This window comes from Poromitra crassiceps, assembly GCF_964638095.1.
Source record: "Poromitra crassiceps genome assembly, chromosome: 8".
Taxonomy (NCBI): Eukaryota; Metazoa; Chordata; class Actinopteri; order Beryciformes; family Melamphaidae; genus Poromitra; species Poromitra crassiceps.
The window spans coordinates 2,454,266-2,479,691 of record NC_139629.1 but is presented as its reverse complement, the minus strand read 5'-3'; the positions used below and the strand labels follow the sequence as shown (position 1 = coordinate 2,479,691).

The 25,426-nt window shown below is 45.0% G+C and overlaps 1 protein-coding gene across 1 annotated transcript in view; it reads left to right on the top strand.

Annotated features, from left to right (window-relative positions):
• The window catches only part of map3k13 (mitogen-activated protein kinase kinase kinase 13), a gene marked incomplete at both ends in the record, with an annotated part of 26,178 nt that extends 1,407 nt beyond the window's left edge, over nt 1-24,771 (top strand). Inside the window, 12 exons of the mRNA XM_083642236.1 lie at nt 1,987-2,170; nt 3,614-3,805; nt 6,536-6,694; nt 7,857-8,015; nt 8,459-8,567; nt 8,850-8,959; nt 10,041-10,157; nt 10,944-11,087; nt 13,349-14,117; nt 14,282-14,352; nt 17,002-17,293; nt 24,610-24,771. Coding sequence (XP_083498362.1) covers nt 1,987-2,170; nt 3,614-3,805; nt 6,536-6,694; nt 7,857-8,015; nt 8,459-8,567; nt 8,850-8,959; nt 10,041-10,157; nt 10,944-11,087; nt 13,349-14,117; nt 14,282-14,352; nt 17,002-17,293; nt 24,610-24,771 — 2,468 coding nt within the window. The remainder of the gene's footprint in view (nt 1-1,986; nt 2,171-3,613; nt 3,806-6,535; nt 6,695-7,856; nt 8,016-8,458; nt 8,568-8,849; nt 8,960-10,040; nt 10,158-10,943; nt 11,088-13,348; nt 14,118-14,281; nt 14,353-17,001; nt 17,294-24,609) is intronic.
• Nucleotides 24,772-25,426: the final 655 nt, after the last annotated feature.

Here is a 25,426-nt window from a genome sequence, read left to right as displayed (position 1 = left end):
AGCAAGGTTAGCTCCAGACAAGCTACAACGGCAAGGTTAGCTCCAGACAAGCTACAACAGCAAGGTTAGCTCCAGACAAGCTACAACAGCAAGGTTAGCTCCATACAAGCTACTACAGCAAGGTTAGCTCCATACAAGCTACAACAGCAAGGTTAGCTCCATACAAGCTACTACAGCAAGGTTAGCTCCAGACAAGCTACAACGGCAAGGTTAGCTCCAGACAAGCTACAACAGCAAGGTTAGCTCCAGACAAGCTACAACAGCAAGGTTAGCTCCATACAAGCTACAACAGCAAGGTTAGCTCCATACAAGCTACAACAGCAAGGTTAGCTCCACACAAGCTACAACAGCAAGGTTAGCTCCATACAAGCTACAACGGCAAGGTTAGCTCCATACAAGCTACAACGGCAAGGTTAGCTCCATACAAGCTACAACAGCAAGGTTAGCTCTATACAAGCTACAACAGCAAGGTTAGCTCCATACAAGCTACAACAGCAAGGTTAGCTCCATACAAGCTACAACGGCAAGGTTAGCTCCATACAAGCTACAACGGCAAGGTTAGCTCCATACAAGCTACAACGGCAACTCCATACAAGCTACAACGGCAAGGTTAGCTCCATACAAGCTACAACAGCAAGGTTAGCTCCATACAAGCTACAACAGCAAGGTTAGCTCCATACAAGCTACAACAGCAAGGTTAGCTCCATACAAGCTACAACGGCAAGGTTAGCTCCATACAAGCTACAACGGCAAGGTTAGCTCCATACAAGCTACAACGGCAAGGTTAGCTACAAGCTACAACAGCAAGGTTAGCTCCATACAAGCTACAACAGCAAGGTTAGCTCCATACAAGCTACAACGGCAAGGTTAGCTCCATACAAGCTACAACGGCAAGGTTAGCTCCATACAAGCTACAACGGCAAGGTTAGCTCCATACAAGCTACAACGGCAAGGTTAGCTCCATACAAGCTACAACAGCAAGGTTAGCTCCATACAAGCTACAACAGCAAGGTTAGCTCCATACAAGCTACAACAGCAAGGTTAGCTCCAGCTTTCATCTAACAGCAAGGTTAGCTCCAGCTTTCATCTTACTGCATTCCACTTGAAAACTCACAGCTACTGCAGCAGAAAACGTTCTGCCAGTGGACTCAAATAAGGTAGCCATCCCCACATCGAGCATATGGCCATTTGCGTGGAGCTTTCCAGCTGTTTAAATTGTGGTCATGGTAAAGGTGAGGTAGCAGCTGGACACAGGCTGCAGGCTAACAGTGGTGTTAGACAGAGCTGGGTTGGGTCTTGTGGTCAGTCAGCTGGCATGCTTGTGCCCTCCAATCATGTGCTGGGTGGAGGTTTCTCCTCCACAGTTGTTTTAAAAGCACATGACTCACTATCTGAATGCGTGAGACATTTATAGCATTTTCACACAGAAACTTCGCTTTATCAGCTCAGTGGCCTTGTGGTCTGAGTGTCCGCCCTGAGACTGGGAGGTTGTGAGTTCGATCCCTGGCCGAGTCATACCAAATACTATAAAAATGGGACCCATTGCCTCCCTGCTTGGCACTCAGCATCAAAGGGTTGGAATTGGGGGGTTAGATCACCATATGATTCCCGAGCGCGGCGCACGCTGCTGCTCACCGCTCCCTCAGGGGATGGGTCAAATGCGGAGAACAAATTTCGCACACTCAGGTGTTTGACAATCAGTGGCTTTGACTTTGACTTTGACATGTCCTCACTGTGTTTATTTCACCTTCATTTAACCAGGCAGGTCCTGTAAGAATCAACTCGTTTACAGAGATGGAAATGAAGAGGGAATGAAGAGAGTTTGGACAAAATGAAAACAGTCAACACTGAAGGGCTTGGTTATATAGGATTTAAAAAATGCATTCATTCAGTATCATATCAGTGTTATTAATATATATAAGTATAGTGACAGGATAGTGAATTGAGTCAATTAAATCAACATCTTCCATGTTGTTTTCTGTCCAGACACGTGGGAGGTTCCGTTTGAGGAGATTTCCGAGCTGCAGTGGCTGGGCAGTGGAGCGCAGGGAGCCGTCTTTCTGGGCAAGCTCCACTCCGAGGAGGTGGCCATCAAGAAGGTGCGCGAGCAGAAGGAGACGGACATTAAACACCTGCGAAAGCTCAAGCACCCCAACATCATCGGCTTCAAGTAAGTCTACAAGCAACGTCTTAACGTGGACACATCAAGAACCACAATGGAAGAAAGTCTGTTCACTGTGTGTTATCTTATCTACAATTAAGATGAGATGCATTTTGTCCATTGTGTCTTTCTTACTTATTATTGTTGAATACAGCTAAACTAAACTACAGTAAAACCAATTTACGGTGCGGTTATGTTGATCAATTATGCATAATATTATACAACTGTGCATAAAGTGATCCTGTGGCACGAGGCCGATTTCAGCCATCGGCAGAGGTGGGCAATGCCCACCCAGACATGAGTCTTGCCCACCCAATCAAAAGTTAGGAAAATATGTTTATTTTCACCCCCAGCCAATGGAAAAATTGCACAGAAAATACCAGTAGCGATTCTAGCTTCTGATTGGGTGGGCACTGAGCTTCAGCCCGCCTCCAAAGTCCTCAGACTCACCAGCACCACAGCACAGCACGATATGGGGTGATACAGGGTTGGACATGGTTGTTTGTCCATTGCACTCTTAGGGGAGAGCAGAGCAAGGAAGTAACCATTCTACACTGAAACGGACATTGGTGTGATGAATGTTCCAAAACTGCATGTTCAACTAAGAATAGGCTAATGATTATTTATTTCCACCCACCACTTATTTAATGTGGTTACTTTCTTGTCAAAAGTTTGGAAGGAACAATGCATGCTGGGGGATATGCAAATGTGTTTGTCCAATGCGGTCCCCTCTGTCAGAACTTGCTTGGATGTCCTGATGTTGGTTTAGTAGCAAAAGTAAACACAAGTTCATAGCAGCATTCACTATAGACTCTTTAGTGAATGCTTTCCAAAAAATCATGAACAATGAAGAAAATCTGAAGGAATACAGTTCCACTTTTACCAAATAAACCAAAATTGATGTTCTGCGACAAGTTATATCATCCTGAAAACGCAAATATTTGAACCTAGTAAAATTATAAAATGATCTGTCAGTGCAATAAGGTAAATAAAATAACTTGTTGGTCCCCCATAGTAAACATAAACATTATAATCACATCTTCCCATATCTGTCAACCTGTCACAAGTAGGTGGCTGACTCCTATGGAACAATTTGGTGAACCCATTACACTTAACTCATTAGAATATAATGCAACTTAATCCCCATCCCCGAACCCACAACCTCCGGCAAACCTACTGCCAAAGTTGCCCCCTACCAGCCCACCCTAATGTAGCAGGCTCAAATGGGGCCTGGTCTATATATATATATATATATATATATATATATATATATATATATATATATATATATATATATATAATAATGCTGTGGCATTATTGAGTCTATTTGGGGATATGTTGTTATGTTGGGCTAGTAGAAGAGTCCAGACAAGCATCTGTTGTATTTGTCATTGTTAGGATCCATTGCTCTATGTACTCTGAAGCGTTCCCTGTGTTTGATCCCACCTGTAGGGGCGTGTGCACCCAGGCTCCATGTTACTGCATCATCATGGAGTACTGTGCCCAGGGCCAGCTGTACGAGGTGCTGAGGGGAGGCCGCAAAGTCACCCCCCGCCTGCTGGTGGACTGGGCCTCGGGCATCGCCAGCGGCATGAACTACCTGCACCTCCACAAGATCATCCACAGAGATCTCAAGTCTCCCAAGTGAGTCACCTCCTCTGCCAGGCCAGCACTACCACATGAGCAAATCATTTGTAAAAAATACTTTGTTCATTTGAATCTGTTTCATCCCCGCCATTCATTCGTGTTTACTACCAGTCAAAAGTATGGATGATATTGAATGTACCGTAAATTCCGGACTATAAGCCGCACCGGTGTATAAGCCGCACCTGCAAAGTTGACTATTTTTTTCTTATATAAGCCGCACCGGACTATAAGCCGCGGGTGTTTTAATGGTATTTTTTTTTTTTTTTTTTTTTTTTTTTTTATTGTGTTTTAATGTTTAATTACCATATGTAAGGGTTCATGCACAGAGGGGATTGTCGGGAAAGAGATGGCTGTTTGAGGAAGCTCCCATTTATTAACATTTCAACAAAACAACATAACACAACACCACCTGTGTTGTTTTTTACAGTGCACACAGTGTCATACAGTGTCATACAGTGTGGTGAAAAGAGGGCAAGAGAGGAAATTAAAACTTATTATAGTTATATAGGATTTATAGTTAGAAAGAGTGCTAAAAAAGAGAGATTTTTTTTTTTTTTGGAAAAAATCCATAGATAAGCCGCACCGTTATATAAGCCGCAGGGGCCAAAAAAGGCCAAAAAACGGGAAAAAAGGTGCGGCTTATAGTCCGGAATTTACGGTACTCTTTCATGACTTTAAAAGCTATTGCGATCTCAAATGTGTGACTTAGGCAAATAGGATCTTCGTTCCTACCCTCACCTATGAAGGATGGGTCATGAGCGAAAGAACAAGATCGCGGATACAAGCGAGTGAAATGGGGTTTTCTCAGTAGGGTGGCTGGTGCCCTTATGCCGAGCTCAGACTATATGATCTTTTTTGTCTTTCACGATGTCACCATGTCAGACGAGGCGATCATTCTGCCATCAGTTTGTGATGTGTCTTACCTGGGAGACTGGCAACACTAAAAGTCTGATCCTGACCAGGACCTCTAACTAACTAACTGTGAGCAGTTTCATGTAGGAACTATTTTCTTTTGACCAAAATACTCCCACTGGCTGCTGCTGCCCTAGCTGCGCCTATGCAGTCTCATGTAGGAACTAGCTAGCAGCTAGCAGGTGTAGTTCGGTCAACAGAAAATAGTTCCTCCATGAAACTGCTCATAACGAGGTCTGTGGATTATCTTGAGTAACGGGGTCATGATTTCTGGAAAGAGACGTTGCTGTTGAGTTTTTCAAAATGTATTTCTTTGGCACTTTGAGCACCGCAAGCCGAGTGCCATCCAGTTCCATTGTATTGGAGAGCAGGCAGAAACTCTGCAGCCGATATCTCCAAAACTCAAGTAACTAACACAAAACGATATAGATGGATAAATCGCACTACAGGTGAGAGGAAAAATATGTATTTTGTTTTTTAGGGTGAGCTGTCCCTTTAAAGAATCAAAAATATACAAAATATGTGTTCAAACTTTGGACTAGTAGTGTAGCGTTATGAAAATGCTGTCAGTCAAACTCCTTCCCTCTTGATCTTCAGTCTGTTCCTCCCTGTTGTGCTGTGATCACACTCTTCAAACTGTAGCGCTCAGCAAAGACAGCCGTGTGTGTGTGTGTGTGTGTGTGTGTGTGTGTGTGTGTGTGTGTGTGTGTGTGTGTGTGTGTGTGTGTGTGTGTGTGTGTGTGCGTGCGTGCGTGCGTGCGTGCGTGCGTGCGTGCGTGAGATTTCCTGGCCTACAGCAGCAAATACAATTTAGCCCATTGGCTCTGAGTTGTCCTGCCATTAGCTGGAATGCCATTTTCAGCATTAACCCATTGATACCTGATGCAGCATTTGTGTGTGTATCCCTTTAAGAGCGGTCTTAAAGGGATACACACACACAAATGAGGGATATACACGCAAATGCTGCATCAGGTATCAGTGGGTTAAGAAGAGTGAGTGGTTGGTCTTAATATGAGACTGAGACACCGTGTCCTCCGGTCTCTGAGACACTGTGTCCTCCTGTCTCTGAGACACAGTGTCCTCCTGTCTCTGAGACACCGTGTCCTCCTGTCTCTGAGACACCGTGTCCTCCTGTCTCTGAGACACAGTGTCCTCCTGTCTCTGAGACACCGTGTCCTCGTGTCTCTGAGACACCGTGTCCTCCTGTCTCTGAGACACCGTGTCCTCCTGTCTCTGAGACACCGTGTCCTCCTGTCTCTGAGACACCGTGTCCTCCGGTCTCTGAGACACCGTGTCTTCCTGTCTCTGAGACACCGTGTCCTCCTGTCTCTGAGACACTGTGTCCTCCTGTCTCTGAGACACAGTGTCCTCCTGTCTCTGAGACACCGTGTCCTCCTGTCTCTGAGACACCGTGTCCTCCTGTCTCTGAGACACTGTGTCCTCCGGTCTCTGAGACACCGTGTCCTCCTGTCTCCTCCAGCTCCTGCCTCTCACTGTAGCTCTCTTTCTCTAATCAATATCAGCATGCTGCAGCACCGTGTTAGTCAGCAGAATGAGAACAGGCTGAATCTGCTGGAAAGCTCACTCTCACTCCCCCAACACCATGAGTCCGATGCAGAGACGTGCAATGAGTATTTTCTCTTGGCCGTACAGTAAGAAAGATTACACTTAACTTAAAGGGATACACACACAAATGCTGCATCAGGTATCAATGGGTTAAGGGACTGCGTCTTAAAAGCATCTCAAAGGACTGTTAAGTTTCCTATAATAAGATTGTTCAAAGTCTAAGTGCGGAACGTGTTTTCTCTGTTTTAGTGTTTTGGTGACCCAGACTGACACTGTGAAAATCTCCGACTTTGGAACGTCCAAAGAGCTCAGTGACAAAAGTACAAAGATGTCATTTGCCGGCACGGTGGCCTGGATGGCCCCAGAAGTGATCCGAAATGAGCCTGTGTCTGAGAAAGTCGACATCTGGTGAGTGCTCAAATCCCAGGAAAATACCTTTTCGGAATGACATTGAAATCAATGAGCCACCCTAGCCTTTATTAAAAAAAAAATACAAATAATAATGATGTCAAATAGTACACCGTTCAGATTTGAGTTGTAAGCTGATGTAAATTAGAGAAGTGTGAAAAGACTATGTTCTGCTTTGTTGATTTGCGTAGTTCTACGTCTAACCTGACTTGTGTTGTGCAGGTCATTTGGAGTGGTGTTATGGGTCTAACCTGACTTGTGTTGTGCAGGTCATTTGGAGTGGTGTTATGGGTCTAACCTGACTTGTGTTGTGCAGGTCATTTGGAGTGGTGTTATGGGTCTAACCTGACTTGTGTTGTGCAGGTCATTTGGAGTGGTGTTATGGGTCTAACCTGACTTGTGTTGTGCAGGTCATTTGGAGTGGTGTTATGGGTCTAACCTGACTTGTGTTGTGCAGGTCATTTGGAGTGGTGTTATGGGTCTAACCTGACTTGTGTTGAGCAGGTCATTTGGAGTGGTGTTATGGGTCTAACCTGACTTGTGTTGTGCAGGTCATTTGGAGTGGTGTTATGGGTCTAACCTGACTTGTGTTGTGCAGGTCATTTGGAGTGGTGTTATGGGTCTAACCTGACTTGTGTTGTGCAGGTCATTTGGAGTGGTGTTATGGGTCTAACCTGACTTGTGTTGTGCAGGTCATTTGGAGTGGTGTTATGGGTCTAACCTGACTTGTGTTGTGCAGGTCATTTGGAGTGGTGTTATGGGTCTAACCTGACTTGTGTTGTGCAGGTCATTTGGAGTGGTGTTATGGGTCTAACCTGACTTGTGTTGTGCAGGTCATTTGGAGTGGTGTTATGGGTCTAACCTGACTTGTGTTGTGCAGGTCATTTGGAGTGGTGTTATGGGTCTAACCTGACTTGTGTTGTGCAGGTCATTTGGAGTGGTGTTATGGGTCTAACCTGACTTGTGTTGTGCAGGTCATTTGGAGTGGTGTTATGGGTCTAACCTGACTTGTGTTGTGCAGGGCATTTGGAGTGGTGTTATGGGTCTAACCTGACTTGTGTTGTGCAGGTCATTTGGAGTGGTGTTATGGGTCTAACCTGACTTGTGTTGTGCAGGTCATTTGGAGTGGTGTTATGGGTCTAACCTGACTTGTGTTGTGCAGGTCATTTGGAGTGGTGTTATGGGAGCTGCTGACAGGAGAGATCCCATACAAAGATGTGGACTCCTCCGCCATCATCTGGGGTGTCGGCAGCAACAGCCTCCACCTCCCTGTTCCCTCCAGCTGCCCTGATGGCTTCAAAATCCTCATGAAACAAACATGGCGAGTATAGATCAAACACTAAGCACACTGACACATGTGCAAGTCCTCCATGTACACTTAAGGCCCAATTATACTCCCATTTTCATATGAAAATAAATGCGTCCGTTTCAACGGTGTAATTGTCACTGCCCACATACTTCCATGCGTCGTTGGTATCGACGTTGGTATCGTGTTAAGCAATACATCTACCATTGGGCAGTAGCGAGTCAAATGTGTGAGAGTGTGTGTGGTTCTGCTCCGTTTCATGCGTATCCCTAAGCTTTCAGAGGACGGACAGAAATACACACGAAATGAACGCAGAAGAGTACAGACAGAAGGCTCTGTCCGTCTTCTTCTCTGTCTTTAACGTAGAGTATAAAATTGCTCAAAAGTACAGCTGAAAACCAGTACTGTTAACAGTTCTTATTCCAACGAATCTCCCCTCCCTCATCTGTCCCTCCCAGGCAAGGAAAGCCCAGGAACAGGCCGTCGTTTCGTCAGATTCTGCTCCACCTCGACATCGCCTCTGCTGACATACTCGGAGCTGCTCAGGAGACCTACTTCAAGTCTCAGGTCTGCAGCACTACCATTGCAACACACAAGCAGAGCAATGTTGCTGTGTATAGGTCACAGGGTTCTAGATAATGTTCTTTTCTAAGATAAGCTTGCTACGTGCTTAGTGTAGGTATTTGCTTAGGGTACTGTACATGAAGCCTGGCATTAGAGCACCACTCCAAGCAGTAGATCTTTGTTTACTGTAGATGACATTGTTCTCCCCTGGAGTTGAGATAATCTGAAAGTGTTTCTAACTCAGAAGGTATGGCCAGCGTTTGACAGTGTGCCTCTGCATTACAGTCAGAATGGAGGGAGGAGGTGAAGAAACATTTTGAGAAGATCAAAAGCGAAGGCACCTGCATCCACAGGCTGGACGAAGAGCTGATCCGACGTAGGAGGGACGAACTCAGGTGTGCGAGGAAGAGAGATGATGGTTTATCTGAGTTAGGTCTCTTTCACATATAAGCTGGTGGACTCGGTGAGATTCGGGGGGGTGAAGTTGCAACATTGTTGTGATTTTCATTTGGTCTGGTTCACTTTCACACAGCAATTTGTCACAAGCGCACCAAACTTTCTGAACAAAGTCACATGATCAAAACAGTCACTCGTCTATTGGACAGAATAGAGAAGGGAAATCTCTCCTCTCCAGCAGGCTTCTTGCCTGGCTGAGGGCTGACTGAACAACACAAGTGAATCCGCAAAACACAAACCATGGAGCAACACCACCTGCAATATTGGGATTTCTGCTTTTACTTTGGTGTTACTATCTGTTAGAGAATGGAATTTACCACTCCTCATCCGCAATATAATATATGTAACAGCTAATATAAACCAAATGAATTGAAACCAGGAGTCCAGGAAGTGAATTAACGAACCGCGCCAGGGTTCACTTGCAAGCGAACCGAGACCCACGTTTTCAAGCGGACCAGAGTTCGTTTGTTTGTTCTGCCCCAGAGTTCGTTTGCACTTTCTCACCACCCCAAACGAAGCGCACTATCCGAGGAAACGAACTCTTCATTCTCTATGGTAGGGACGCGCTCAGAGCGCTCCTCTTCCCAGCACCGCGCCTGGCGTTTCAGCGCGCTCGGCGTGTGTTTTTGGGCGGAGCGCTCTGAGCGCCTCAAGCAGAAAAAAGTTAAACTTTTGGCGAGGAGCGCTGCTCATCGTTGTCACTTTTTTCAACCGACCAAGCAAAATTGAGAAAGAGGCGGGACTAAAGATCAACAAACATGGCGGAGGAGAGGCTCCGTAGAATTATTATTTGTACTATCTTGTTGGATTGATGTTAGCTTGCCATTGACCCTGTATGCTAGCTAGCTAACGTTAGTTGTGTCAGACTCAGCTCCGTGCGCTGTGTGTCTGAGTGCGTTGGAAGCGCTCTGGGCCTGATATCTATAATTAGTTACATTGAAAGTGAAGCGCTCTGGGCCTGATATCTATAATTAGTTACATTGAAAGTGAGCGTTTGTTTGCATGTCCCACCCCTGGCAGGCACGCGCTGGACATCAGGGAGCACTATGAGAGGAAACTGGAGAGAGCCAACAACCTCTACATGGAGCTGAGTGCCGTCATGCTGCAGCTGGAGATCCGGGAGAAGGATCTGATGAAGTACGTACTGTATATAAACCCATCACGCCCTGCCTCACTGTGCCCGCCCATTGTTTCCAAATGCCACAGACATTTCTCTGTGCCTGTTCCAGTCATCAGTACTTAAAGGGACAGCTCACCCTAAAATCCAAAATACATATATTCCCTCTCACCTGTAGTGCTATTTATCCATCTATATCGTTTTGGGATAGTTGCCTGAATTTTGGAGATTTCAGCCGCAGAGTTTCTGCCTTCTCTTCAATACAATGGAACTGGATGGCACTCGGCTTGTGGTGCTCAAAGCGCCAAAGAAATACATTTGAAAAATTCAACAACATTGTCTCTTTCCAGAAATCATGACCCAGTTACTCAAGATAATGCACAGACTTTGTTGTGAGCAGTTTCATGTAGGAACTATTTTCTTTTGCCGTCTCATGTAGGAACTAGCTAGCAGCTAGCAGGTGTAGTTCGGTCAAAAGAAAATAGTTCCTTCATGAAACTGCTCATAACGAGGTCTGTGGATTATCTTGAGTAACGGGGTAAAAAAGAAGGTGGATTGAGACCAAAACTGTTTTTGAACCAGGCTGTAAACATGTTTATTTCTGCTGTAAAGTCAGGTATTTTTACATGGGGGTGAATGGGGCATGGCTCCCTTTTGCAGCCAGCCTCAAGTGGTCATATGCAGTGAACTGCACTTTTTGGTACTTGGCTACTACTGTACTTTGGCTTCATCTTTCCAACAAACCCCTTCCCCCCCACCCCTTCTAATACTACTAGCACTAATCCTGCCATCATTCCCCTCTGTAGGAGAGAGCAGACCGTGGACAAGAAGTATCCCGGGAACTACAAGCGGCACCTGGTCAGACCCATCGTCAGGTCAAATGCTGTGGAGAAGCTGATCAAGAAGAAAGGAAGCCTTTCCCACAAACCCGGGCTGCCTCTCAGCAAAAGGTCTGAGGTCCTGCTGACTTCAACACATTGCTCATTGTATTTATATACTTTATTATCCCCATGGGGACATTTGTCCTCTACATTTGACCCATCCTATAGGTTGAGGCGATGTCTCGTCATAGACGCTGGGTTAGCTGGCTCAGCCTGGCTGGGGGCATGGTCAGGGTGGGGTAAATCGCCCGTTCGATCCATTCAGCAAAGGTAGAATTTAGCTGATAGCCCGGCCCAGGCAGACACGATCGGGGATTCAACCACCGCAGTAAACGCACATCTGAGCAGACGTCTTGTGTTCTGCTCTAGAATTCCCAAAACTGTCTAGAGCCGCGGTACCTTCCTTTTCGGTGAGCCAGCCCATTGAGATATATGGGCGGTTTTACCCCACTCGCGCGCCAGCCGTTTAACATTTTGTGGGCGTTCCTACACATGCCGACTGTCTCTATACAATATACATACACTAGGAGCAGTGGGCAGCTGGGGACCAACTCCACTTCTTTTGCCAGTGCCTTGCTCAGGGGCACTGACAGGGATAGTAACCCTATGGTGGGAGGAAACCGGAGCACCCGGCGGAAACCCACACAAAGGGGAGAACATGCAAACTCCACACAGAAAGGACCTGGGACGGACCGGGGTTCGAACCCAGGACCTTCTTGCTGTGAGGCAACAGTGCTAACCACTGAGCCACCGTGCTATAGGAGAAAAGACCCTTGAGCCCTTTGAAATAATTCCCTGTTGTAACCAAGGAAAACAATAAAGAAGGAAGAGACATCACTCATGTCACAGCATTCGAATTTTGCAAAGGGGCAGATTTTTGGGACAGTTCTATTAAAGTGAATGGGGCGGGCATGGAAAGTCACTATAAACCATAATATCTGTGTCGTTTCACCTTTGATTGAAAAATGCATTCACCAGATTAAAGAAAGCACATTACCTGAAGTTGACTGTTTTTTTAAATATCTAAATGTGCATGTTAATTTTCCCTATAGATTTAGGCGATGTCTCGTCATAGACACTGGGGTAGCTGGCTTCCCAGCCAGCATAGTTCGCATTTGGCTGCTAGCCCAGCCCAGGCAGACAGGATCAGGGATTCAACCACCACAGTAAACGCACATCTGAACAGACCTGCTCTAGAATCCCCAATCCTGTAGTGTAGAGTCAGCCCATTGAGATATATGGGGTTTTTCCCCCCACCCGTCTAGTCTCGCGCGCCAGCCCTAGTAGCATTTTGTGGGCGTTCCCACACAGACCGACTGTATCTATTATTGTCTCCAAACAGACCAGCTTTCTGTCCAGCAGCTGCAGAGCTCAACTCAAGCCCCTGTTTGGTCCAAGATAGCTAGATTAGCTACATGTAACAACATCATGATAGCATACATGACCAAACAAGGCAGGTCCGACCTATTATGTAATGTGCTTTCTTTAATCTGGTGGAAGCTTTTTTCAATCAAAGGTGAAATGACAGAGTGACAGCCCACCGCATTCACTTCAATAGAACTGGCCCCAATCCGTGAGTGATGTCTCTTCCTTTTTTATAGGTTCCTTGGTTATAAGTACGCTGCATAGGTCAGCATTTGCAGGTTCAGCAAGGCAGGATTTACATACAGGACACTAATCCATCAAGTAATCCCCAAAAGCCCAGTAAAGTAAGACCAATTGATCTGTTTCAGTTAACTTATGTTCTGCTAAAACCCACAGTGTATAAGGGCTGTATACAGTATCATTAGTAGCCACTGCTTTCCTGGACATAAAATGATAATCGCTGGACAAAATAAAATGAACTTAAAGGAACACTCCGCCCATTTTCAACCAGCTTTGTATCATTAGAACATCAGTAGTATATCAGAAAACTGTAAACTGTTTTGAAGTCTGTCATTTAATTTGACAGTTAGTGAGTGTTAAAGTGTGGACCAGTGACATCACTGGTCCACACTAACTCAAATTAATAACTCATTAACTCAAATGAAGTCTCAATAACTGTCAAACTAGATGAATGATGAATAGTTTGACAGTTATTGAGAGTTGATTTGAGTTAATGAGTTATTAATTTGAGTTATGAGTTGAGTTGAGTTATTAATTTGAATTTGGTCCACACTTTAACACTCACTAACTGTCAAATTAAATGACAGACTTCAAAACAGTTTACAGTTTTCTGATATACTACTGATGTTCTAATGATACAAAGCTGGTTGAAAATGGGCGGAGTGTTCCTTTAAATGCCTAAAACTATATGATGTAATAATTATGTAATTATGTATTTCCTCCAGGCCAGATTTGCTTCGTTCTGACGGCATCCCCCGTGTCGATGCCCTCCCCTCCCCGTCGCCTCTCTCCGCCAGCCCGAAGGTGTCCACACCTCCTGGCAAGACACGCTACCGCAGCAAGCCTCGCCACCGCCGCGCCAACAGCAAGGGCAGCCACAGCGAGTTCCCCGGGGTGCTGAAGCCCGGCGCCGGGGCCGCAGAGGAGACCCAACCCCTGCAGGAGCAGCAGTACCTCCATCACCACCACCACCACCACCACCACCCACCACCAGAGGGCCCCTTCCTCCCCTTGAAGAGCCGCGAGGAGGCCGTCGTCAACTGTGCCAACAACCTGCGCTACTTTGGGCCGGCCGCTGCCCTCCGCAGCCCCCAGACGGACCATCTGCAGCGCCGCGTCTCCGGCACCAGCGGCCCTGACCTCATTTCCACCGCGGTGGACGTGGACTCGCGCCAGCGGGCCGCCAGCTCCGGCCCTGTCCCGGGTACAGGCGCTGCTGGGTCTCTGTGCCCCTGCTGCCAGGCCCACCCCTTCCCCGGCTGCCTACACTGTCAGGAGACCCCCCCTGCCTCCAGCCAGCCAGAGCTGCCCCACTACTCCCTGCTGAGCACCCAGGAGGGGGCGCCGTCTCCATTAGCAGCGCCCAGCAAAGTGCCTGAGCCGAGTGCAGACGGAGAGGCCACGGAGAAGGCAGAGCCCCCGGAACAGGAGGCGTCCCAACGAACACACACCCTTCCCACCGGACTGCCCCGCACGATCAGGCCACTCAGGAAGGTAAACACAACACCATGGACTTCCTCAGCGCGCGCGCGCGCGCGCGCGCGTGTGTGTGTGTGTGTGTGTGTGTACGTGTGTGTGTGTGTGTGTGCGTGTGTGTGTGTGTGGGATGCAGTGAGAGGTTGGTGCTGGACTGACGGCTGTATTTGCTCCTCTCTCAGGGTGGTGATGAGTCATCTGAAGAGGAGGAGGGGGAGGTGGACAGTGAAGTGGAGTTTCCAAGGAGAACGAGGTAAAACACAGCAAATCATGTTTGTTTTTGACCTTGAGCTTGACTTTTTTGGGGCACTATACAGTATATTGTGTATATGATGTATGTGTATACAGTATATTGTGTATATGATGTATGTGTATACAGTATATTGTGTATGATGTATGTGTATACAGTATATTGTGTGATGTATGTGTATACAGTATCACATGGAGGTCAAATGCGACTCAAAAGTTTTGTGACTGCAATAGGACCCACGTATGCCCCTCAGTGGCAGAGAAAAAGTACTACGCGACTTCCACCAAAAAGCAAGTTGTAAATGCGACTTTTATTTTTTTTAAAGCTACTTTTAGGTTTAGGGTTAGGTTAAGGGTTAGGGTTAGGGTTGGGATGTGATTTTTTTCCGGTGGTCGGATTGACTCGCGCATGGTCTCGTTGGATTCCTCGTCGAACAGGAAGCAAAAAACATGTGTGGCACTTTTCGGTGACGCCTTTCGACGCCGAGATATTTGCCGAAAACTGCTTAGGGCTAGGGCTAGGGTTAGGTTAAGGGTTAGGTTTAGGGGTAGGGTGTGGGTTAGGGTTAGGTATTGGGTTCTGGGTAGGGTTAGGGTTAGGGTTAGGGTTAGGGTTAGGTTAAGGGTTAGGTTTAGGGGTAGGGTGTGGGTTAGGGTTAGGTATTGGGTTCTGGGTAGGGTGTTACGACAGCTGACTTTCAAGCCAGGGGCCCCAGGTTCAAATCCCGCACCAGGTTAAGATTTTAGCTAACTCTGAGACTCGGCTGTTATTCACATGACCGCTAGAGGTCGCTTAACGTTGACACGTGGTTTTAGTTCGTATTCAGCTGCTTGTAAAAATGACGTATTGGGTCGTATCCACTTGGAGGTCTGTCTAAAAAAAAAGATCACTACATTGTAACTAAAACAGGTTGAATTTTTACAATTACCGTAAATTCCGGACTATAAGCCGCGGCTTTTTTCCCGTTTTTTGGCCCCTGCGGCTTATATAACGGTGCGTCTTATCTATGGATTTTTTCAGAAAAAAAAAAAAAAATACAAATAAAATCTCTCTTTTTTAGCACTCTTTCTAACTATAAATCCACTTCTGTTTTAATTTCCTCTCTTGCCCTCTTTTCACCACACCGCGGACACTGTGTGCACTGTAAAAATAAACAACGGTGGTGTTGTGTTATGTTGTTTTGTTGAAATGTTACGGTAATACGGTAAATGGGAGCTTCCTCAAACAGCCATCCCGACAATCCCCTCTGTGCGTGACCACTTACATATGGTAATTACGGTAAGCAAACGGCCACTCGGCCATCAACTCCCTCCCCCGACTACCAGGAGAAAATCACAAACTTCGGCGAATTCACACAAAGGAAGATCAAGGAATATTCCATCGAACCGGAGCAGATCATAAATATGGATGAAGTGCCTTTGACGTTCGACCTGCCACTCACTCGGACTGTTAACAAGAAGCGCCCTGGAGGATTCTTTCACCAAAAAAAAGCTTTGCTCGTTCTCGACAGCATGAGAACGAGCAGTAGAAGCAACACTCTCACTTACCATGGGGAAGGTACGCAGAAATTCACACGAGGCAGCTTTCAAGTTGAAAGCAGTCAATCTCGCATTAAAAGAGGGAAACAGAGCAGCCGCGCGTAACCTGGGCATCGATGAGTCAATGGTGAGGCGTTGGACGGTGCAGCAGGAGGAACTGTCTCAGCACGGAATATTATAGGAGTGTGAAAACATCCACAATCACCAACGGGTTCCAAAACGCTGGACTGCTGCGGGATGAAGAGAATGACGCCGCCACAGCTGGCGCTGAGGGCCGTCAGAGGCTTCAGAGGCTGTTCGATGCCGACAGTGATGAAGAGGAGTTCGTTGGTTTTGAGTGACAATGAAGGAGAGAGGAGAGTGGTTGACGAAGCCACCCTGAACCTGTTCGTTTCCGACACTGAAGATGAGGACTTTGGTGGTTTCAGTACGCAGGAAGAAGAGGAAGACGAGGATTAGTGACTTGACTTCTCTGGTTACAGGTTTGCTGCACATATAGCCTATTGTTGTGTGATTTTGTCTGGGGATTAGTGACCTGACTTTTGTTTTGTTTTGTTGAAATGTTAATAAATGGGAGCTTCCCCAAACAGCCATCGCTTTCCCGACATTCCTCTCTGTGCACGAACCCTTTCATATGGTAATTAAACATCAAAACACCCGCGGCTTATAGACCGGTGCGGCTTATAGAAGAAAAAAATAGTCAATTTTGGTCCCGCGGCTTATAGACCGGTGCGTCTTATAGTCCGGAATTTACGGTACTCTTATTTTTGAGAATATTTTACATTAACACAGTAAGCAACATTTCTGACAATCTACATATATCTCACTACGATAATAAGGCGAGAGGTTCCACGCGAGCTGCGTCTGCAACCATGAACCAATGAGGCACAATGGAAATGAGCACTGCCAGTTGAGCGGGGAGCACGCGCAACGTGTGCTGCAAATACTATTTCTAGTAGTGTATATATTCACAATGCTATGACATGTTGCTTTAGTGGTATGAGACATTAGCTTAACAACTCTTTGTCTCTATCCTTCCCTCTGCCCTATCTCTTCCTCTGCTCACCCCATTTTCCTTTCCCCTTCCTGTTTCCCCTTCCTGCCTCCCTCCTAGGCCTCACCGCTGTATGAGCAGCTTCCAGTCGTACTCCACCTTCAGCTCAGAGAACTTGTCGGTGTCGGACGGCGAGGAGGGCAACACCAGCGACCACTCCCACAGCGGCCCCCTGGAGCGGCTAAGCAACAGTCAGGAGGAGCACCTGGACGAGCTGCTGTCCCACACGCCCGACATCCCCATCGACATCTCCACCCAGTCGGACGGCCTGTCCGACAAGGAGTGCGCCGTCCGCAGGGTGAAGACCCAGATCTCCCTGGGCAAGCTGTGCTCCGACGAGCACAGCTACGAGGTCGGTACCACAGGCGGTGTGGTCTTGTAGTCTTGCCTCTGTGTTTTTAATGTGTATTTAGTAGGTGTGTCACGATACACTCAGTTCACGATACGATACGATACACGATATTGGGTTCACGATAACGATACGATACGATATTTTAACAATATGTTTTTGCGATTGATTTGTAAGTTGAGGGGGCATCCACCACGCTAATTTGAGCAATTTTCACCATTCTCATCCTCCGTGTCTGTAACGTCCCTCGTCTGTTCAAACAAAGCAATGAAAAGGAGAGCGAGCATGCAATCAGATGCAGATCAGTGCCACCATGTTCAGCTTCTTTTTCTCGCGATATGAGATTTCATCTCAATGATACATATTGTCACGTTTTGATATCGCGATATATTGTGGGACGATATATTGTGACATCCCTAGTATTTAGTAGGGGTGTGAATCTTTGGGTATCTCACGATTCGATTAGATTCAGATTCCTGGGGTCACGATTCGATTCAAATTCGATTTTCGATTCAAAATGATTCACGATCGAAAATCGATTCTCCATTCAGTACATAGGGGGATTTCGGGATCTACTCCAGTCCGCAGTGTGCTAAGAAAGGCGGTTGAGCAAATTATGGCATGAAAGCAGATTTTTTTTTTTTATCAACTCTTTGCTGCAATTGTTGTTTGTAGCGTAAAAATTGCGATGCAATTTGCAAAGTTTTGTGATTTTTTTTGCAGTAAAATTGCGGTAACTGGCAAAAATTGCATGTTGAGGAACCTGTTTTTTGCTGAGAAATTGCAGAAATTTTGAAAAATTGCAAAGCCCCGCAAATATTGCAGAGATTGGTTGAATTTGCATTAATTATTGCGATTACACAATCGCAATTTCCTGGAGGGACTGGATAATGTAAACACAGTACTCACCTGGAGGGACTGGATAATGTAAAGTAAACACAGTACTCACCTGGAGGGACTGGATAATGTAAACACAGTACTCACATGGAGGGACTGGATAATGTAAAGTAAACACAGTACTCACCTGGAGGGACTGGATAATGTAAACACAGTACTCACCTGGAGGGACTGGATAATGTAAACACAGTACTCACCTGGAGGGACTGGATAATGTAAACACAGTACTCACCTGAGGCCTGTACTACAAAGCAAGATTTAGGTTGATCCTGATAAGTTTGGGTTTAAACCTGGTTTAGCCGTACTACAAAGCAAGTTAACTTCTTACCGACATATATTTCCATAGCAACTTATGCTTCACACTTAACCTGGTCCGCAGCAGGTTAAGTTGCAAGGATAAGATTAGACCTTAAATACACCGCCCACGAACCAATCGAATCAGCAGTTTGGAAAAATGGCCAACCCCTTTCTGGACGAGTTTCCCATCAAGGAAGGAGCACAAATTGTAATGTTGAATTAATCAAGGACTAAAGCCTTGCACTTGTTGCAGGCTACATTTTAATTAAGCCCTACTTACCACTTTGGAATATGTTTTTATATATTCATTTTTGTGCTCTCAAGTAGCCTAGATACGTTGTTTGACCCCGCTGATCGATTGCAGCTGAATAGTGAGTGGAGAAATATCACTAAACCAGCATAAAAAGGTTACATAAACGTCTCCAAAGCGTACGGTTCCGTGTGCGCAACGGAGCTGAGACTGACATTGGGTTGGAATTGAAATGGTCATAGCCTACATGCTAGAATAGCCTACTACATCTAAGCAATTTAATATGGGATCACCTGCACACAGGCGATCCCATATTAAGATGATTCATATCTAGGCTACTCCTGCATTTTGCAGCTGCAACTGTGTTGCTGTATGATGTGATTGAACTTCATATTTCCAGCATCATTATATAAATAAGGATAAGGACAGCACTCCAAGTTAAAAGAATATTTATTGCCACACGGACGTTTCGGGGCAGCCGCCCTTCTTCAGCGTGTGAAGGCAAAAAAACACACAGGTGATTCACCTTCACCCTAATTAAGGAGTCCAGAGTCAGCAGGGGGAGTCAACAATGTAGATATACAGAACCCACACACCTGAGAATGCTATGTGAACATCAAAGTTAATGGATATACTTCAGAAAAAATATATATACTTTACAAAAAGATAAGGAAATTAGTATGTTTTACAAAAAACGATAAGGAAATTAGTATGTTTTACAAAAAACAAGTAAATGAAATCTCCTCATTCAATCCATTAGGAATGAGGGTGTGGAGGGAATGGATCCAATAAGTTTCTCTCTGAAGGAGGATTTTGTCTCTATTGCCCCCTCTCCGTGGCATATTAACTGTTTCTATGCCCATGTAGTGCAAGTCGCTCAAACTGTGTTTTAAGCTGTTAAAATGTCTAGCAACTGATGACTTCTCATCATGGTTGCGTATAGAACATTTATGTTCACAGATTCTTGTTTTTAACTCACGTTTTGTTTTACCAACATAGTATAGATTACATGGACATTTTAGCAAATACACCACATATCTCGTGTTACATGTAATCCTGCCTCTCACCTTAATGTCAGCACCAGACTTAGGATGAGTGAAATGATTTCCCTTGAGCATGGCATAACAATGTACACAATTATGACAAGGAAAATTACCACTGGACAAGTTAGAAAGAGAAAGAAAATGACTTTTACTTTTTGGCAGATCTGACTTAACTAAAAAATCCCGTAAATTGGAAGACCTCTTATAGAAAAATCTAGGTGGAGTTTGAAAAGCATTGGTGATATGAAAGTCACTTTCCAATATGTGCCAATATCTACTCACTACGTCTTTGACTGACTTAGATATAGGACTATAGGTAGACACAAATGCTAAACTCTGAGAAGAGGTGTCTCTGGACCTGGGTTGAAGTAAATCAGACCGCCGAACTTGGTTTATGCACTGCCGTCATATCTCAAAGACACTACAGACTTTTTGAACAAGTTGAAGGACTGTTGTGTAGACTCTAATGATTTTTTATGTACGATGGATGTCTCCAGTTTGTATCCTAGCATTCCTCATAAAGATGGTTTAGAAGCATTGAATTATTTTTTAAATCAAAGAATTGATCTGCATCCTTCCACAGAGTTTTTGTTTTCTTTAACCAATGAAGTATTGACAAAAAATTATTTTAAGTTTCAGGATAAGTATTACCTTCAACATCGGGGCTCAGCCATGGGCTCACCGGTGGCTCCGAATTATGCCAATTTATTTATGGGCAAATTTGAGTTGGATTTTGTTTATAACAACAATCCTTATTTTAAGTTTATTAAAAGTTATCGAAGATATATAGACGATCTATTTTTTATTTGGAGCGGTAATGTAGAAGAATTGAATGAATTTCATGCTCTTATGAATTCAAGAATGGAATCCATTAAATTTACATTGTGTTATGATTTGAAACAAATTTCTTTTCTGGATGTTTTGGTGCAAAAACTTGAATCGGGTTTACATACCGAAGTGTATAAAAAGGAAACCGATCTAAATACTTTTTTACAATTCAAGAGTTTCCATTCCCCAGCCCTCAAAAGAAGTTTACCTTATAGTCAATTACTGAGGATTAAACGCATTTGTGATTCTGATGATTCTTTTGAGTTACATGCTAAAAATCTTTGTGTTTGTTTTAAAGAGAGGGGGTATGAGGATTCATTACTGGAGAATCATCTGAATAAAGTACGCCAAGTTCGGCGGTCTGATTTACTTCAACCCAGGTCCAGAGACACCTCTTCTCAGAGTTTAGCATTTGTGTCTACCTATAGTCCTATATCTAAGTCAGTCAAAGACGTAGTGAGTAGATATTGGCACATATTGGAAAGTGACTTTCATATCACCAATGCTTTTCAAACTCCACCTAGATTTTTCTATAAGAGGTCTTCCAATTTACGGGATTTTTTAGTTAAGTCAGATCTGCCAAAAAGTAAAAGTCATTTTCTTTCTCTTTCTAACTTGTCCAGTGGTAATTTTCCTTGTCATAATTGTGTACATTGTTATGCCATGCTCAAGGGAAATCATTTCACTCATCCTAAGTCTGGTGCTGACATTAAGGTGAGAGGCAGGATTACATGTAACACGAGATATGTGGTGTATTTGCTAAAATGTCCATGTAATCTATACTATGTTGGTAAAACAAAACGTGAGTTAAAAACAAGAATCTGTGAACATAAATGTTCTATACGCAACCATGATGAGAAGTCATCAGTTGCTAGACATTTTAACAGCTTAAAACACAGTTTGAGCGACTTGCACTACATGGGCATAGAAACAGTTAATATGCCACGGAGAGGGGGCAATAGAGACAAAATCCTCCTTCAGAGAGAAACTTATTGGATCCATTCCCTCCACACCCTCATTCCTAATGGATTGAATGAGGAGATTTCATTTACTTGTTTTTTGTAAAACATACTAATTTCCTTATCGTTTTTTGTAAAAACATACTAATTTCCTTATCTTTTTGTAAAGTATATATATTTTTTCTGAAGTATATCCATTAACTTTGATGTTCACAAAGCATTCTCAGGTGTGTGGGTTCTGTATATCTACATTGTTGACTCCCCCTGCTGACTCTGGACTCCTTAAAGGAGGACTTACCCCCTAGATATGTATTAGAACAGTGATTTGAAAATACCTATGGAAAAAACCAAGAAATGACATATACTCTTGTCTATACTAGACTCTTTGGCTGTGTTAAGTCAAGATTTTTTTTCGGAAATCGACGCCATTACAGTTTGCCTACTGCCTCAAAAATAATTTATTTGAGAGGGGCGATATCTTTATAAATATCAACAATTAGCCAACGCTGGTGGCCTGTATGGAAACAGAAAATCCTGAAATGGTTGATAGTTATATCAATTTGGCCATTCAGTGGCGAACTAGAAATTTAATTATTTTTGTCCCATTTTGTCCCATGTGTGTGTGCGTGGCTTGCATGTGGCTTGTCTAAACTTACGTTAAGAGCCTCGCTGCTCGCAGCACACAGCACACAGTGAGGACAAACCTCTCGCTCTGGGGTAACACAATGCGAGATTTCTCCACGTAATTCCCTCGTCTAACTAGAGATAAACCGCGCAATGAAATCCGTTTTTAATTTGCGTTTTGGGGGGGCGCAGGAGGCAGCGCAGAGCTCTTCTCCTCCTCACACTGTTCCCATGCGAATCCCCCCGAGCAGCACACACACACAGACAGAGCCAGTCGCTCTGCTCTGCTGACTTGATTTCCATAAAAGTTGGCGTTGCTTGTACACAGTGATGATATTATATTAGCCGATATGTTTAGAGAAGCTTTGTCACGTTGTCACGTCGTAGTATAGCGTTATATTTTACATGTGCGCTAAACTGCGACCATATTTGTTTGCGGAAATATCAGACTGCTCTCTCTGCTGCTCAGAGCACAGAGAGCCCAGCTGCTGCTGGCCTGCTGCGCGCGCCCGCGGAGCTTGGGGCTCGTCCATGTAACAGTACGACTCTCGCCTGCCTGGGCTGGAGACAGTCCTTGCAACTCGGACTGATAATATAAACATCATCATTCGAGCTTATCCAGGTAAGATATCAATAAAGTAATGACACATTCAGCGGGAAACTAACTATAATTAAGACATGTGCCAACTTTGACGACGTTTGGTTCAGTATTTTAAGAGCAAACTTCAATAAGAATAGGCTTGGAGTTCTGAGGAGCTGAAAGGGTACAGGGGGGGTAGGGGAGTAATTATCTTGAAATCCCATAGTCTTTGGGAACACCGTGACGTAACGACGTGTCAAATATCCCATTCATTTGAGAGAGAAAAAAAAAGCAGTCTTTGACCCTAAGAGGGCGCTTATGCCAGATATGCTGCTGAAAAATGATACAAATGGTAAAATGGCAACAGTTTGGTGTCAAATGTGGAAATTCTGACCAGAATTCTTCACACATCACCCCCAAAGTCATATATATTGGTTAAAAGCTGAAAAAAAGTGTTTTGGAGGTAAGTTCTCCTTTAATTAGGGTGAAGGTGAATCACCTGTGTGTTTTTTTGCCTTCACACGCTGAAGAAGGACGGCTGCCCCGAAACGTCCGTGTGGCAATAAATATTCTTTTAACTTGGAGTGCTGTCCTTATCCTTATTTATCAAATGAACTTTTGGGATCCAGCACCCAGTTAATACTATTATTATTTCCGAGTTGAGCGTGTTGTTTTTGATTTTCAGCATCATTATATGAAATATGGAGATATGCGACTCTGCTGACAATAGCCTATATACTGTATGTGACCACAAAATAGGCTAGTTTTTATCAATGAAAACTATGCCCGCATCGTCTCAATTTAGTTCAGCAGTTTTCTCTTTTATATTAGGATATCATTATTTTATATATGAATTATTCGATCAGTGCAACCACACACATAATGAGTGATAGAGATCATTATTCATTGAGCATGCGTTTCTAAATCTATGGTCTAAATAGGCTTACAGATTGTGGAAATTTATAGACTGAGATTACACATTTACATTTACCCTCGCAAAAAGCTGCTATAGGAGACAGAAATCGCTCATCAAAGTAAATCAAATGACTGATGTGAATACAAGCGGCAGCTTTAGCAGTCCTTCAGCAGACTATATCCAACGCGGATTTTCATTCTGACATAGGCTACATTAAATATCTGCTAAAAACTCTGATCATTGAATGAGGAAATGGGTGTGTGCCTGCCGTGTCAACTCAGCTGTTCATAATGTGATTGGCTAGCGCACCTCTTTCGCATGGACGCGCGCCTGTGCACGAGCGAAAAACGTGCGCGTGCACAGGCAGATCCCAGATAAACCCAGCTTCAGTTATCGAGTAGAAAACCAGCGTCGTAGTATCGTTAAACTAGATAGCTTTGATCCTGTTCAGTCAAACCAGATCAAAGTGACAGATCGCGGATCTGTTAAGATAGCTTCGTAGTATAGGCTACTGGAGGGACTGGATAATGTAAACACAGTACTCACAAAGGCAAACCTAAGACAAATGGTAACATTTATTCATGCTCAAACTTCCAGATTTTTTGGGGACACACCCCAAGTATTTAGACACATACGTGATAGTGTATAGTGTATATATGCATCAAACAGAGAGGAATGCAAAAAAGGCAGTTGTATAGCTCTGTTTCCCTGCCATTGAATAGGTCACTCTGCATTAAATAGCTGCTAAGGATTTCATTGTTGAGTCTATGCCTGGCAAGGATAACCTTCTTGGGGAAACACTGAATATGTCTCATTCTTTGGCATGGAAATGGTAGAAAAAAAATACAAAAAAGTGTAGGTTGAATGTATGTATATTGTTATTGTGCACTAATGTCCCTCTGTGTGTTCACCCTCTTCCCCTTAGAACCCTCTACAGTTTGGAGACTCGGACTGTGACTCATCGGAGGCAGAGGGCTCTGATGCCACCATCAGGAACAACAAACCCTCTGATGCCACCATCAGGAACAACAAACCCTCTGATGCCACCATTAGGAACAACAAACCTGGAGCCCCCTCCTCATGGTGAAACACCCCCTCACCCCCCTCCTCATGGTGAAACACCCCCCTCACCCCCCTCCTCATGGTGAAACACCCCCCTCACCCCCCTCCTCATGGTGAAACCCCCCCCCTCACCCCCCTCCTCATGGTGAAACACCCCCCTCACCCCCTCCTCATGGTGAAACACCCCCCTCACACCCCTCACCCCCCTCCTCATGGTGAAACCCCCCCCCCCTCACCCCCCTCCTCATGGTGAAACACCCCCCTCACACCCCTCACCCCCCTCCTCATGGTGAAACACCCCCCTCACACCCCCCTCCTCATGGTGAAACACCCCCCTCACCCCCCTCCTCATGGTGAAACCCCCCCCCTCACCCCCCTCCTCATGGTGAAACACCCCCCTCACCCCCTCCTCATGGTGAAACACCCCCCTCACACCCCTCACCCCCCTCCTCATGGTGAAACCCCCCCCCCCTCACCCCCCTCCTCATGGTGAAACACCCCCCTCACACCCCTCACCCCCCTCCTCATGGTGAAACCCCCCCCCCTCACCCCCCTCCTCATGGTGAAACACCCCCCTCACCCCCCTCCTCATGGTGAAACACCCCCCTCACCCCCCTCCTCATGGTGAAACACCCCCCTCACCCCCCTCCTCATGGTGAAACACCCCCCTCACCCCCCTC